This window comes from Netta rufina, assembly GCF_964035555.1.
Source record: "Netta rufina genome assembly, chromosome: Z".
In the NCBI taxonomy this organism is placed as follows: Eukaryota; Metazoa; Chordata; class Aves; order Anseriformes; family Anatidae; genus Netta; species Netta rufina.
The window spans coordinates 69,024,675-69,040,691 of NC_140126.1; the positions used below are offsets into that span (position 1 = coordinate 69,024,675).

At 40.4% G+C, this 16,017-nt stretch overlaps 1 protein-coding gene across 1 annotated transcript in view; it reads right to left on the reverse strand.

Annotated features, from left to right (window-relative positions):
* ECPAS (Ecm29 proteasome adaptor and scaffold) overlaps positions 1–16,017 on the reverse strand; it is a gene marked incomplete at its 5' end in the record, with an annotated part of 51,151 nt that overhangs the window by 11,822 nt on the left and 23,312 nt on the right. Inside the window, 16 exons of the mRNA XM_084305593.1 lie at positions 163–228; positions 1,120–1,270; positions 2,196–2,317; positions 3,316–3,363; positions 4,431–4,536; positions 5,292–5,371; positions 6,211–6,378; positions 7,386–7,503; positions 7,743–7,808; positions 8,764–8,878; positions 9,653–9,707; positions 10,839–10,984; positions 11,955–12,078; positions 13,512–13,613; positions 14,123–14,295; positions 14,701–14,866. Of these exons, the coding sequence (XP_084161719.1) occupies positions 163–228; positions 1,120–1,270; positions 2,196–2,317; positions 3,316–3,363; positions 4,431–4,536; positions 5,292–5,371; positions 6,211–6,378; positions 7,386–7,503; positions 7,743–7,808; positions 8,764–8,878; positions 9,653–9,707; positions 10,839–10,984; positions 11,955–12,078; positions 13,512–13,613; positions 14,123–14,295; positions 14,701–14,866 (1,806 nt within the window). The remainder of the gene's footprint in view (positions 1–162; positions 229–1,119; positions 1,271–2,195; positions 2,318–3,315; positions 3,364–4,430; positions 4,537–5,291; positions 5,372–6,210; positions 6,379–7,385; positions 7,504–7,742; positions 7,809–8,763; positions 8,879–9,652; positions 9,708–10,838; positions 10,985–11,954; positions 12,079–13,511; positions 13,614–14,122; positions 14,296–14,700; positions 14,867–16,017) is intronic.

Here is a 16,017-nt window from a genome sequence, read left to right on the forward strand (position 1 = left end):
TCTCTGCCTGGCAGCTCTCCAACCATTCCTCTCCCAGCCTGTAGCTCTGCTTGGGGTTATTGCGCCCCAGGTGCAGGACCCGGCACTTGGCCTTGTTGAACTTCATGCAGTTGACCTCAGCCCATCGGTGCAGCCTATCCAGATCCTCCTGCAAGTACTTACCATGTTAATAGTTTCCATCATGGGAGATGACTTGACAGCACTAAGCCTGGCACTATCCATTGCAGTCTAAAGAAATAACAGGTGGGAAAAAAAAAGAAAACATCAATTCAACCCGAAAACAGAGGAAAAGCCAGTATCAACAGTAACTCTACCTCACAAACAGAAACCAAAATCTATTTCAGATACATCGAGGCAAGAAATAGTAACATCTTCAGCCTGTGAATGCTCCTCTTTCAGAGGCAGAGGCAGCTGGATGTTCTAGATGGAGTACAGGAGCTACACAATACACTTCTGACATGATGAAATAAAGACAGAAAAGAACAAAAAAAACAAAACAAGAAAAAGACCTACTGTGACCTATTCTTTACTCCCTTCTTGTTGGCAAAGGACAGAGTTTGCTCCCTTTTCCTCCCCACAATGAAATTTGCTCAATTTGCTCTGGAACAATAGGGTTTAATTTACTTTCCCACAACTGCTAATTAATATGGTTCTTTGAGAGAGATTGAAGCACACAGTACTGACAGCACCCAGCTCTTGCCCATATTGCTGCGGCATACCTTCTAATTTATGTCAGAAGAAGTAGTATCCTTGTAGTTAACCCCCTAAGAAAAATACCGCCAATGTTTGGCAGTACAGGTGCATTCCAGATAGCTATCACTGACTTTCTCTTTGCCTGTTTCACTCTTGTGCATGGAGTGACATATAGTGACACAGCTCTTACTAAGGTTCTTAACTTTCTGAAATATGTGGAAGTCTAGTGAATGACAAAAAGTCCCCACACTTCCATCTCCCCCTCCAAAAAAAATATGTCCATCCATATCCCAGTGAGTACGTTTATTTTAGTAACTCTTTAGCTATTCCACTTCTTCATCTCTCAACCAAATCTTCTATTTTTCTGTTCACCAACAGAACAAATGAAGCTTGTATCTTCCAAATTTCTGCTCTGTTGATACTTACTTTCTCCTGATCTGTTGCACAAAGACTCAAATAATTGAGGACCTGAGGCTCCAGCACACTCAAGGACTCCAGCAGGGCTGGGATAAGTTTTGGTGCATGAGGTTTCAGCATAGATCCAGCACTTTTACTGATCTTCACAAGAGTGTTAATGCTGGAAAAAGATCAAAGGGAAGGTCAACACAGCGACAAAGACTTAATTGAAAAATCTCTGGTCCACTCTCATTCAGTACCAACAAAAAGGCCATTCCAAGTCTCAGGTATGCCAGTATAAATCTACCTGCAAACTGTAATCTGTATATTGTTCTGATTAGGCAGGACCAGACCCTAGCTACGAGCCTCCAACTGAGGCTATGCTTTGCACAAAGATTGCTTAGATTGGCCAGGGTATCATAAAGGGAACTGGCAAACAGACAGTACTACAGACAGATGCAGGAAGAAGTAACACATCGTCATGTTTCAAAGAAAGCTCTGGGCAAAGTCAGCCCAGAGAAATCAATCGTCTCTGCCCAAGAAAAAACAAATTGCAAAGATCTGTTCAAATCCCATTTGTCAGTTTTAGACTGACCAGATTTCTCTGGCTGCATTGTGTCAGAGGGTTTTTAACACTTCAAAAAGGATGAAAAATTTAAGAAATATTCACTACAATCTGTTCGGAGCTTTCTAACCTTCCTGGATAATTATGTTCAATAAAAGAAAATTGTTTCTGGGAAGATCAACTACACTCCAGGTCTGAATTTTCCTGTTTTTCTGTGCACAAAGTAAATGAAAGAATAAAGTTACAGAGTGACAAGCATGTGAATTCCCTATGTTTTAATAGACATTGAACCATTAAACAGTATAAAATATATTTGAACAATGTGATCAAAAGCAGACACCTTGGTCACTTGTTTAAACAGGAGGTCCCCAAAAGATACATGCAGTTCCCAGTTTGAATTCAGTGAGAGAAGGGTTCAGAATGAAGGCTGATTTGGGGAGAAACTTGTGACTTCAAATACAAAGAACATTCTGCAATTCAGGTGATTAAGCTGGGTCTCTGTGCCCTCACCCCCAGTGAACATACGTGATGCAAAACTAACCTGAGAGATCGGACTTCAGCAACTGTGCTTACTATTCCTTTGTCTAGGAGGCAAGGAAGCAATACAGCTACTGTCTTCTGACCTGCAGCTCCTTTAGAGGGATCACACATTTTCACACAAACCTGGGAATGGATGAGAATTGGTGTTGCAAGCTCACAAAAACCTCCTGCTTATATTTCATTAAAACACCTTTTTGGTCAGACAGAAGAAGCCAACTGCAACTACAGCTGCTTAAAAACAAGCCCAGGCTCTATTACACATTCATTCTTCTCTCCAGGAAGCACTTAAGAGCCTAAGCTACGTTTCTAAGAAGTTCCAGCTACAGTCACTTTCCAGAAAAGGCAAATTCAGAGCTAACACCCAAGATCCATGTGTGGATGAAGAGACGAACCAAAAGACCTCTCAGCTCAGGGACAGCCTGTCTCAGTTACACGGATTCAACTGCCCCACAAGGCAGAGCACCAAGTCCCAGATCAGAACAGATTCTGGGATGGTAACAATGTGTTGGGACCAGGTCACCATGCTTTTGCCATTGCAATTTCATGCTGCATGCATTGTGAAAGTTATGATTTCAAACGTGGCTCTTATGATCTGTTCCCATTTCCACAGATCTAACCTTTTAGAGGAGTATCAAAGAAAACATTAAGTGATGTTGTGTGTTACACGCAAGGTATCTTGTGTCAGCAACAGCACCAAACAGTAAAGTTCACAGTGGGTTACTTTATTTCATGCCAGATTCCATTGGGCTTGGTCAGCTACAACCTACTGCAGTTACAAAACATTTCCTTAAATCTCATCCCCAAGTGGGGAAAAAAAAAAAGGTAAAGAAAAAAAAATCAGTATCTCCCTCCTGTGGCTGTTCAGAACTTAACACTGCGTTAGCCTCAAGCACCACAACTCCACCAATGTTAATGGAAGTACAGAAGGGTATGTAGCCAAAATTATTAAGATTGCCTTTCAGGTGGCTGTTCTGTTCATCATTGTATCAGATACTAGACATCTTTTCAAGATAACAGACTATAGCAAAAAGGACACTCCTGGAGAGATGAAAATTAATGATTATCTTAAATCAAAAAAAGAAAAACATGTCCATGAGCAAACAAGAAGATTAGATTTTTACCTTGCTTAAAGTTTTTAGGGCTAGTTCTGCTGCCTTTCGCACAGATTCCTAAAAAGCAGAACAACAACATTTTTACTATTTTTAAAACTTCTATATAATGACTCATATTCATTGATAAGTATATCACTAACACCGTCAAGGCTATATTCATTGCTGATAATTTTCAAATAAATTTGTCTAGGGCTATAGAAAGATGGACTAAAAGCAAACAGTAAAATCAGCATGGCTCTGATAGCACCAGACACCATTACCAAGTAGACTAACTTTACCTGCATTGATGAATTAACAAGTTTTGAGCAATATACTCCTGGGTAATGAAACACAATCACATACATGGAGTTGGACTCAATGATCCTTATGGATCCCTTCCAATTCGGGATATTCTGTGATTCTATACCCTGATAAATTCCCTGAATATTCTCAGAAGAATTATGGCCAGTCACAAGCAGACTTTCCCAAGCTATTTCCAAGTAAAATTCAGGAATTAGTGTGCCCCATGGACCCTTCATGAAAAGCAGCTTGCAGGCAAGGCAGCTGCTCTTTTTTGGAGGCTAACATTATTAGCACAGAAGCAGAACATTCTGTGCCAGTTGGTTTGAATGCCCATGAACATTTCTGAACACACTGAATTTACTAGTATGAAAGCAGTTTCCTGGTAGATGGCAGAGTCTGGGAAACAGCCCAGCCCTGCTTCAGCAGGAAAACCTGGATCCAGAGAAAACACGGCACAAACTTGGAAGAACATGAGGACTCCGACTTCATATCTGCAAGGCCTTTAATTTAAGCACACAAGCAGTCCAAAATAAACTTTTTTATACTTAAGAATTAAGCATATACTTAGGAATTCTTTTATATCCAGGAGAAGTGCTGAACCTTCAATAATAATCACAGCAGGAATAAAAACTAACCCTTAAAAACAAGAGTAAAAATACACAGCAAATTTACAAGAGCATGGAAATTTTAATTGTAAAGGGCCTGAACTTGTAGTAGTGTGCTTAACACAGAAATCCCATTAGCTTCAACTCAATCTCTCAAAGAATCTCTTCTTAAACACCTCAGAGTCTGATCACTGTACTTTTCGTGAAAGATTCCTGTTCAGACATCAGTTCCATTACCTTAATGTCATCTTGCACTCTAAATAGGATTTCCCAGATCTCTGGAAGCTTGTCTATAATGTCATCCAAAGGCCTTCCTCTTAATAAGTCATTCAGTGCTAGACAGCTGCAAACAAGGAATTTCATTTTGATCACACGGTATATTTATTTGATATGGATATAACTAAATAAGTAAGTGGCTTAATGAAAAAATAAAGAACTCTTTTACTTTCCTCATTTTCTCAAAACCCTTAATCTACTCTGTTGCAAGAAAATGTCTCTTAACAGAAGGAAAAAAAACATTCAGCTGGACAGGTGAAATCTAAAACAGGTGACAGCATGCAAGAAAGGCTGCTGTGGTGAAAACTGCTATTACAAACATTCCAATTGGGATATCGTTTCTGATTTCTTTTATCCCAGTACAGGATAAGGAAAAAAAAAACTACAATGGTCTTATGTATGTAACTGAAATTAAAAAGGAAGTTTTCAGTACAGCATAACCACAAACCAATGTAAGTAACAGTTTATTAAAAATGCCATACCAAATGGCACCTTCCTGCCAAGCCCATATATAGCCAGACTGTCAGTATTTTCTAACATAATGCAATACTTCAGGCCCAAGGTTAGCCAGTAACTTTGTGATCAGAAAGCTTCTCTCCTTTGGAGAATATTTTTTAGTATCATGTCAAGACGAATGCAATACAAATTTTCAGGCTCAATGAACCAAATAGCTTTAAGACTGTATCACTTCAAGTGCAGACTCCAAGGTTTGAGTCTATCCTGTTGAAAAGACAGCTTCCTCTCCACTTACTTCTTTTGGTTAACATGGTTATGGTGAAGAAGAGAGTTCAAAATAAAATCTGTTACTTTTCCTAGCAATACCTGGATTCCCTGATTCTCCACAGACTGCTGGTTAGGTTACTGATCAAATCCTCAAGAATTTCCTTCATGTACTTATCAACCTATAATTAAAAAGAAAACAGCATACATGAAACAAACAAGGCGCATGCATCCATCCTGCCCTCTGAAAACAAGATCCTTTTGGACAATAAAACCTGCTTTTAGCCACAGCAGATAAACTAATGCTCGCCAGAGCTGACTCTGCAAGCTTATTTTGACTTTGCTTTAGAAGTGCCTTTCTCTGCACTGCTTCAGGGCTTAGCACTGTGACAGTCCTTTACCAACAGAACTGTTTAGATGCAGCACCAAACACGTATTTACAGGAGAAGCAGTTGCCCTTTGTTGAAGGATCAGAGTTCACAAAGATCAGCCTTGCTGGGAAAAAGCATTTGCAAACCCAGTTTCAGGCCTTTTGGATATAAAGTATGGGCACATCATGAAAGTCACTTATTCCTGAGACTTGCCAAAGCAGAATTACTCTCAAACTGATGGAACATTGTCGTCGAATGAGTTTCTTCCTGTTTCAGAACTGAGGAACCATATCTAGATGCTGTTGCTTTAGAAATGCATCTTCAGCTACAAGGACTTCTGAAAAGCTTTTCATAAGCAATATCAAAGCCGTATCACAGAGAGGAAAGACCGCACTTTAAGTGTCAAGTCAGTCAAACTTTAAGATTGGCCACACAAACAAAGTCTGCAATATCCTTTCACACATAAGAGGCAGCTACAAAAGCTCTGTGCATTTTCCACCACATCCACAGATTTAACAAACTCTTTCTTGAGAACAACATCTCACCTCTTCCTGCACAGCCTTTCACAAGATACAGCTCTTCCAAGAGGATCTTTGAGATGTTCCTGGGTTAGCAGCAACCCACCACTCTGTATTTTGCAGCTCACTTACCATTGACTTGTCAGTGACCAAGGCATTCCAAATGCTGGTCATTGCCTGTCGAATGCCCAGGTTGGGGTCAAACTGGTAGCGGTAGAGCCGGGGAAGAAGCTGGGGCAAAAACGGAGCCAGCTGCTCTCCAGCCTTGGCAGCTATCACATTGAAACCAAAAGCTGCTCCCTGAAAAGGTAACAAAAGAATATTTGATGAAGGAAAGCCCAAAGAGAAGCTACTCAGTACAGGCAACCTCAAGTAGCTGATTAGATTTTCTTTGACTTACACTGACTGGTGAAATTCCACAAGGATGATGAATCTAGCTATGTTCCTGTGCCTCCTGGAATCCCAGGACAGATAGAGAGCTAATGTCGGAGCTTGTTTTTTTGCACTAAGTCACCAGAGACTTGAAACCTCAGGTAAGGAGCACAAAAGAGCGTGGAAGGTGCACTACAGAAGATGATGCCTACCTATTATTATTATTTTTTTGCATAAAATACTCTGTGCTCCAAGGGACAAAACAAGTTCTTCCATGTGTAGGTAAAACCAGTGAAGCAGTTGCCAAGTTAGGGCTTGGTGAAGTTTATTTTGCTATGCTTTTTTTTTTTTTTTCCCCAGGAAATGTATCCATCAGTCTTCTGACTTTTCCAAGGGTCCCAGTAGCTTTAAAATACAAAGGTTTTAGCACTAGGTAAGTTAAAAAAAAAAAAAAAAAAAAAAAAAAAAAAAAAAAGGACACTACTTTGGCAACAGTGGTTAAACCAGTGCATTTTCAACCTGGTTTCTAGCATCTTGTTGCTGAATACTTTTTTTCTGTGATTTGTTATGTAACAAGGCTCATTACCTCTGGCAGGTGAAAGCTCATCCAGTTTTGAAAATGTTAACTCACTGTCTGAACACATCAAGACCTGACCCCTAAATGCTCTCAAAAATGAAAGAAAAGGATCACAGCTGATTCAGAGTGGAATGCAAGATGACAAACCATGTGATACTAACATTTTGCTCTAAGAAGTAATCCTAAATTTGCTTCTCTGGCTGCCAAATTTGCATTGAACCTGACACTAAAGCACCAACACGTGGCTCCCACATGTGGTTATGGATCCACATGGATCATATAACCGAGCTAGAGAAATGCAGTTACTGTTTCCAGAGCTCACAGAGGGAATGAAAGCGGTATGAAAGCAGTAAATTACCTTCCGAGAATTCCACATGGCATGATGGTTGGCCAGATTCATGAATTTGTATACCAGGTCTGGCTGATTGAGATCACTAGCCAGTGAACAAAGCTCCTTGTAGGTAGAAAGACCTTGACTTTGGAAAGCAGAAGGGAAATCAGTTATTTTTAGGGGAATTACTATTTTTAGCTACAGAAATACCACAATAGTCAAAGCACAGAGAGTAGGGAATACCCTATCAGCACTACATTACAGTAGTTACAGTAACTTAAAGAACAAGAAGGAATGAAAAACACAAGAAGCAGATTTACAGGCAAGTGAATACCATTTCAGCACTGATTGCATGTCTTCCATTATGACTGTCATTAAACTTACCCATCCGGGGTTTTGCTCAGGCCACCCTGAAACACCACAGTTTCTCCTGTCATCTCATGTTTGGCTCTGGTAGAAAAGAGGTCCAGTGTTAACTTTACCAAATTCTATCGGACTGCACGCTACAGAACAAGTGAGTTTGTTTTGCTCTGTTACTCAGTACTTTCCCAGTTCCAGTCCCACAAGAAAACAACAACAACAATAAAAACACAGGGTACAGATGCACAAAGGTAAACACACTACAGGTAATCTGATTAACCTTTGTCACATGTAATGTTAATGAGAAGCTTCAGAACGTTAGGATTTCACTGTGTAGTCAGAAGCTAAGAGTCAAAACACTGAACGATGGCTTTTTATTTCAGACCAGACACAACCCACACCCTGAAGAGCACATGACTACTTCAGAATGAAGAAAACCCACTTTCCATTCATCTTCCTGTTCATCACCACTGGATCCCCCAGACTACAAGACTGCACTTTTGTCATTCATGGTGGCCACACTCACACCAGGTTAGGCAGGATTAGGCTGTTAAAGAGCATTTCTAGCACTGATTCAACATGATTGTCAGCCAGGAGTCCTGTAGGACTGTCAGTTTTTGCACTAGAGCACAGAAGTGACCGTGAATAATCCTCCTCAACAAGAAGTGTGTTTCAGACACAGCCAAGTCTCTGTTTCTGCAACATTTACATTGTTCAGACTTGCTGCAGGAGGTCATTGTCCTTTGCAATTACACAATGCAGCAAGTAGGAAATCTAACCAAACGCAAACTGATTTGAACTGCCTGAATCAGGACTGAATCATTATTTGGAAGCTTTGTTAAATTCAGAATGGAACAAAACTGGAACAACTTCACTCAAAATAAACTCTAAGCTGAACTAAGAAATGTCCTGGTTTGACTCCCCTGCAGTATGAGGATAACTGCTTCCCGTTGGCCACAAAGCATCTCTCCACCCAAAAGAAAGGCACGTTTTTGTTCCCATCAGACACACAGCTCAGAGTACTCTCTCGCTTTGCACACTGTACCTTTTCCCAGTCATAAGGGTATCAACAAGCGTGGTGACTAGCTCTTGCTGGTCCTGTTCACTTCCTAGTTCATATATCAGCCCAAGACCTTTTGAAGCAACATCTTGACTAAGCTCTGCAAGAGATTTTACAAAGTAAAATTAAAGATAAGCATGTCATTAGTAATAAACAAATTTCAATAGCCACATCCAACCAAAATCACAATTAAGGAACAGAAACTCTGTGCTGTAGATCACAGCTCTCCATTTCACAGCAGAGCTCATCTGGCACGACACAAGTTTTGGATTCTGAAGCAGCAGTTCAAAGGCAAACCCCCCAGTAAACTGACATCCTTTTGTTAATATTGCCACTAGTGGTTTTGAAATAGCTGAGAGCATTCTAAGAGCTGCCAGTATTCTTGCATGCTGCTGGCCCCTGCCCTCAAGTTCAGCAAAGGTACTAGCAACACTTTCTTCTTTAACTTCAGTGAGCTCTGGTTAGGTCACTGGATGCCATCCTTCCCACTAGCTGCCACGGGTGGACATACAAGACAAAATACTGTTAGTTTGAAGAGGTCTCAGAGTTGCTGTCCATGCAGAACTCTGTGATACTTATTTTTCTGCTCAGAGCATGGCAGACCAAACAGTTTCTGTTATTACAGTCTGCAGGAGAAAATGCAGAAGATTTGTGCTTCATTAGCAAAGCACAGAAGAAAACTATGTTTATTTCTGCATGTGACACCTAGGAAAGATCACAAAATCACTTGTACTACTTCAGAAATGTATGTTTCTAGAGTCATCATTTAATTTTGGCTGACAAAGAGGGTGTAGGTGACTTTCTGCCTTTTATAAAGATTCCCTCCATCTGTTAAGACCCCGCTACAAGATAAAACTGTTGTGATAGTACTTACCATCACTATCTGACAGAATTGAAACAAATGCACTTTGGATATCCTTGAGATGAGACTGAAAGATGAGAAAGGAGGACATTATTTTTATTTCAGGTTTAGTATCCTTTCTCTGAAAAGGAAGCCCCTAACAGGTAAACAGAGGTTACCGTATCAATAGAGCTGTCTATCTGAGCTACAACTGTGACAAACACTGCTGTCTTCTCAGACTGGTAAGCAACAGCCTGATTGATATTCACAGAACATAACAGTAATTTGACCAGAACTTTTTTTTTTTTTTTTTTTATAGTTACCATGTCATTAGTAAACCACATACTTTATTTTCCTTGTTTAATGCACAGCAGTAGCGTGTCATAACTCTGACTTGCAGCCAGACAGGACTGTCCCCTGTGCAAGGGACAGCCTTCCTTCATCCCCAAACTAGAGGATTTTGCCACCTCCCACAAGATTTCACTGTTAGGTGAGTATAATACATGGCAAGGTTTTAAAAGTAGCAGCTTAAATTAGCAAAGCATCTTGTCTTCCAAAGCTCTTTATCAATTGCCTGCAGAGCACAAAGTGGTAACCTGGTCTCATCACAGCCTATAGTATCTCTGTGTGAAGAGAGGATATTTCTGTTGGGAATGCTTTAAGTCTGTCTTTGCATAGGATCTTTCACATTTTGGGACTGCCATAACAGACAAACCCACTAAATACAAGGTTTTCAAAGCACACCACAAATACTAAGTATATTAAGCGTATAACTTCTGCTAGGTAACAAAGTTGTGGTGAACTCTGTGAAACAAACAAGCCCAGGAATTCCATCTAGGTTTCCAATTTCTTCCCCTCGCATACCTCCTTTTAATATTTTCCAAAGAGAAATCCTAAAAACTCTAAAGACACCCACGTATTCTTTCTAATGGAAGATGCACTGGCACTTTATCTAATGAAAGATATTTGCATCATGCTCACTTTGACCTGAGCACAAGTCAGATGCTTGCAGAGGTCCACACAGCCTCGTTCAGCTGCCATCTAGTATGCTCCCGTACTAACAAAAGACAAGCCTTGACTTAAAAAGACCTCAGTAATGACTGAAGCAGCACTGGGAAGGAAGAGGCAATGGAAGTGAAGGGGAAGGAAAGGACAGAAGGAGGCGAGCAGCAAAAATACGGACAAGGAGCAAGTGCTAGGAAAAGGGCATAGTCCTTACCTTAATTGCTTTGTGCGTGCTCAGCTTCTTCACCATTGATAGAAGCCAGATGCAAGCTGCTTGCCTAACATGTGGGTTGGGGCTGATAATGTGCTTGTTCAAAATGAGGTCTAGGACCCAGGGAACCACATCATTCACCTTCAAATCTAGTGTAGAAAAAGAAAGGTGGAGGGGAAGGAGGGAGATTTCAGAATCTGCCACACTTGTTTTTAATTTCCATGTAACACACAGCAGCAATGGAACACCTGTCAGCCTATGAGTACTTAGGTGACACACTAATCTCTACTTACTCAGAAAAAACTTCAGTGTAGTCTCTGGGAAAGTATTTCTTGTAAAAGAAACACTGAACAGAGTTATCCTAACCCTTCATGAAAGTGTTTCAGAGCCTGTGGCTGAGGAGATGTACCACTCATACTGCATATGATTCAGTGCACTACTTTTGCATGAGTGCATGCATGCACACATGTTATGACTCCAAAATCCTGGAGCAAAGGCACAGTTTGGTTTCTACATACTCCGCTTTGTGTACACTTGAGGCCTAAGACCACTCTCACAACATTAATACCCTGTTTGCAGGTCTGAGGCTGATATGTACTGCTGTCTGTTTCAGAGCTAGCATTTTGTCAAGTTCATATTTCAGCTGACACAGAATCTCAGTCCTTAAACTGCTCCATCTACCATATCTGTCACTTAATCCAAGCGCTGGTCCAAGTCGTTGGAAAAGAACTTGCAATTTAATCTTATAATCCTATTTTCCAATGCGGTCTTCAAAATGCTATTTTTAAAGATTTGTGTATGTTAAACCTGAAGATAACTTAACATGGGAAACCAAAATAAAAAAATAAATGCAGTGTCAAGTAACAATTAATTAGATTTCATCAAGAAGCTATTTAAAAAGTATGTGAAATAAAGTCTTCCACCCTTTGTAGATGGGCAGAAATGACTTGTTTATAACTCAGCACCGCACAACACAGAACATTATGCGAAGTGCAGGGGAAAATGTCTCTTTACTTCTTACCATTATAAATGAAACATCACAGAGACAAAGCCAGTGTTAGGCCAGAACTGTGAGATTTCATGTTTCTCAACCCAGCCCCCCGTGTTAGGAAGGCCTACCTGGAGGGGGTATATATTCCTCCTCTGTTACTGTCCATGCATCACGTGCAGCCACTGAGCTGGTTCCTACAGCAGCACTGGTAATAGCTTCACCAACAGTGAACTGCAGTTCTATTTGTTTAGCCTGAAAAACACAACAGAGCCTCGCTGACTACCAATTAAACAAACACCAAAAAAATTCGTGGCATTTGTTCTACAAAACCACAGCCTTTTCCCCAACTTCAATTCTCAGCACCAATTTACAATAAGACCACACTTCTGTTGAACTTCTAAGACCAGCTGGTGACTCAGACACCTCGAAGCTGATGTAAACTGTGCCAGTGTAGAAGTCTCCAAAACAAATGGTAAGAACTAAGATTATCACACCTGGATCTCCACACTTATTTTTACTACACGCCTCCTGTAAAGCACTCAACAGTCTCTGCACAAGCTTAAATCAGTGAACAGAAAATTGGAGACATAAGTTTGAAATAACACTATGTTAGAACAAGATCATCAGACATTAACGAAAATTACTGTGACTCTAAGAGAGGAACAAATTTGTCTTTCACATGAAAAACAGCCGTTACTTTGCTTTGCTTTGTCCTCTTTCCACTATTTTCCTAAGATCTCAGGAACAGAATGTGCAGAACTCTGCCAATTTTTTGTCACTATTTATGATGAATTTTTTGCTCTAAGAACTTTTTTCCAAACCTGCTGTGTACCTTCTAGATTGCTTGCCTTACTCTCTGGAAGCCCAAAATGCTCATGCATTTGGAGAAATAGGTCCTTAGCAGTCTCAGATTTTTTTTTTTTTTTCTGAAGCACACATTTTATAAAGGAAGTTGTAATGTCTCCAAGCAGTTCCAGGAGATAAACACAGCACTCAAAACCATAATTTGGGAGATGTGTACACAATGTTCTTACTATTCTTGCTTGTTTGATCACATCAGACTGGAGCACTCAGCAAAGCCAGCCTGTTTCGTACTCAATAGATGCTTCTACAGCTCCTACGTGAGCATGAACAAGGAAGGAAGATAAAAACAAGCTATAAAGAGCACACTTCCTATTCAATTTTGCTGTCTGGCACATTGCAGAATGTATAGCAGCTCTGCAGTACCATGAAAAAATACACTGCACTAAAAACCATGTGGATTAGACTGACAAAAGACCTTATTATAAAGAAAGCTGCTAATTCAAGGCAATAACAGCAGCTGACGTACTTCTGATGAAAAGGAATGTGAAAGGAACTTTTAGGGTGTTTTTGAAAGCCAAAACACAGACGTGTGGCTTCATTGCTACAAACACTGAATATTTCATGCATATTGGTAGCCCTCATCTCAGAGACTGGGGCAGAAACCTCAACTGCAAGTTTTTAAACTGTGGCATAGAACATTTTATAATTTTACAATCCACAAACCCACCTCTGCTCCCTATTTCAAACCAGCTTCAAAACAGTAAGAGACAGTATTATGAGAAGACAGCTGCCTTTGTAAACCTTGCACCAGAGTATACTGAAAGCATTCAAATGGAAAAACTCATTGCAGTATAAAGAATAATACATTGCTAGTCTCTCACCTCCACAGAATCCATTAAACCTTGCAGCAGTAATTTCTGGTGAGGAAAATCTTCATCTCCCACAGGAAAGTAACCTAATGTTTGTATTGCTCGTTCCTTCATCTTAAATACAAACAAAACAAGAATAACAATCACATTATTTTCCTGTAAGTCCAGAAGATAGTCTTTCCTTCTCATTGTCATTCTGAAGCTTCACTTAAGGTCTCTCATAATAGACTTGCAAGAGACTTACTAGGTCAATTGCTCCTCTCTTCCAAAACACAGCTTTTCCATACAACACAGACCAAAACAAATCTCATATTACCTTTGAGTATTATTCTCCAGAAGATATTCTCATTTTTCTAGAATTAAAATCATCCCCTTTCACAATTCTCACCCCATTAGCTCCTACTTACAGATATGGAAAGCACATTCAGTCAACTGCTAGGCAGTGCTGGATTTTCTGAAAACCCTTACTCTAAGTCTGACTCACTAAAGCCAACACTTGGTCTAACAAGGTTCAGTAGGCACTTCTTTAAAATTCAAGGCTGAGCTTGGCATTAATATACATGTAAACTCGAGGATGGAGCATTCCAGAAATGAACAAGAATCATAACATTACAAAATCTTACCTTATTTGTTTCCTTGCTGGAAGGGATTCGGGCCAATAAGCTTTCAACAAGCTGCAGCTTTGTAAACCCTGTGCCTTCGCTGGGGATTGGCAAGGGGCCATTCCTGCCAATCTCCCCAAGAGCCGTGCAGGCAGCCACCACAAGGAAGGGAGAGGTGCTGTCCAGAAAAGAACCTACACGAAAAAGTAAACAGGATGGCTTTGATCTTGTTCTATTATTTAGCAGTGGGCAGGCAGGCACTTATGTTTTACTCAGGCAAGGTGTTTATCTCCTCTACAGCTGGTAGGAAGCATTATGCAAGAACTTATCAAAGTGAGAGGAGAAACCAGAAGGAGCCTAGGCAGTGGCACTGCTCCTAATTGTGCTATGTTGGTCAATGAGCAAAGAGTCCACCTATTTCTTGCTGGAAAGGGTTATGCCCATACATCTCATCATACGGTAAATTTACAGGCTGTCAATTTTGGAACACAAAATGAACTCAAGGTAATAGCATGACCTGAATATCTTAGAAAAATCCTCAGCCTGGGGTGGCTGAAAAACAACTGTTGCATGCAGCAAAGTCCTAGGAGGGAAGTTACCTATTGTCTCTGTCGTCAACTTTATGAGCTCTTCTTGCTCCGGCATGACTGCAGTGTTTGGTTGTTCTATGTCATGTAGCTCCATTGCTCTGATTTTCCCTTTGGCCAAGTACCTTCCTACTGTAAATCCCAAAGCCAACAAGGATCCATGTTGGACCTCCGGGCTCTACAGACAACAACAATGCAGAAAATCTCATTTTCAAAGCAAGTAACACTTTGCACACAGCACTGATTTAAAAACGCATATGGACAAGCCAGCTGGGGAGCACCCTGAAGAATGTGGAGTTCTAACATACAGTGCAACAACGGAGTGCTTAATACTGCTCATGTTCTCTGCTGGAGTCCTTTAGGACAAATTAACAGAACTCAGAAGAGATTTAGGAGGACAGATTCAGAATTTATCACTGGAACTCACATTCCTAAACCCTTGGTGGTTAGGGAAAAAAAAAAAAAAAAAAAGTAACAACTCATGATTTTTAAGTACAGACGCAGCAAGGTGAATCTAGATAATGCTATACTCTCTACTTGAAAACAGGACATGCAAAGATTATGAACACAAAATGTATTTTTTTTTGGTAATAAAGGAGAATTACTTTAGATTTGCATTGCTGACACAGAGAGTATACTTGGCCTACTAATATTGATGACAGCACCCCTACACAGTTTGGTAGGCAACAAACTGTGATAACTAATTATTACATTTAAATGTCAAGCACATTAATTTTTCTAGTTCTGATTTGGTGCTGAGACTATCTAATGGCAGTGTCTTCTCCCACAGGTGAATTCTTATAAAAGGATATATTTTTTTTCAGAAATAGGCTGTGAGACTTAATTGCTACCTTAATTAAGAAAAAGAGGGGAAAAAAAAACGAAGGAGAGGTGAGGGCTTAACTCTGCAGCCAGGTCAGGATCCTCAAAGCCCAGCTTTTAGTCCCCTGGGGGGCTGAAAGCTGCCAAGCCTCACTCAGTCAAGGACACTGAGCAGGGCAAGCCCTGCAGCAGTGGGATGCCCTCAGGCGATGTGATGCCACAGGGCGCTATGGCTTAGCTAGGGGGGGGACATACGTAACAAAATAGGCATTTTCTTAGTTCTGTGGGTGCCTTTAACCACCCACAAATACAGAATCAGGAATGTGGAGGATGTAAGTAGTATGATCTATTACCTTTCAAAAATACAATGAATATCTGTGGGGCTAAAACTGGTGAATACATTGACTGCACTGGCTTTGCTTACAAGTAGTGTCTTCAAGAAACCCTCTTACTAACATGAACGGCAGCTTCAGGGATTAATTTATTTAAAGATCCGTTCCCCTCACC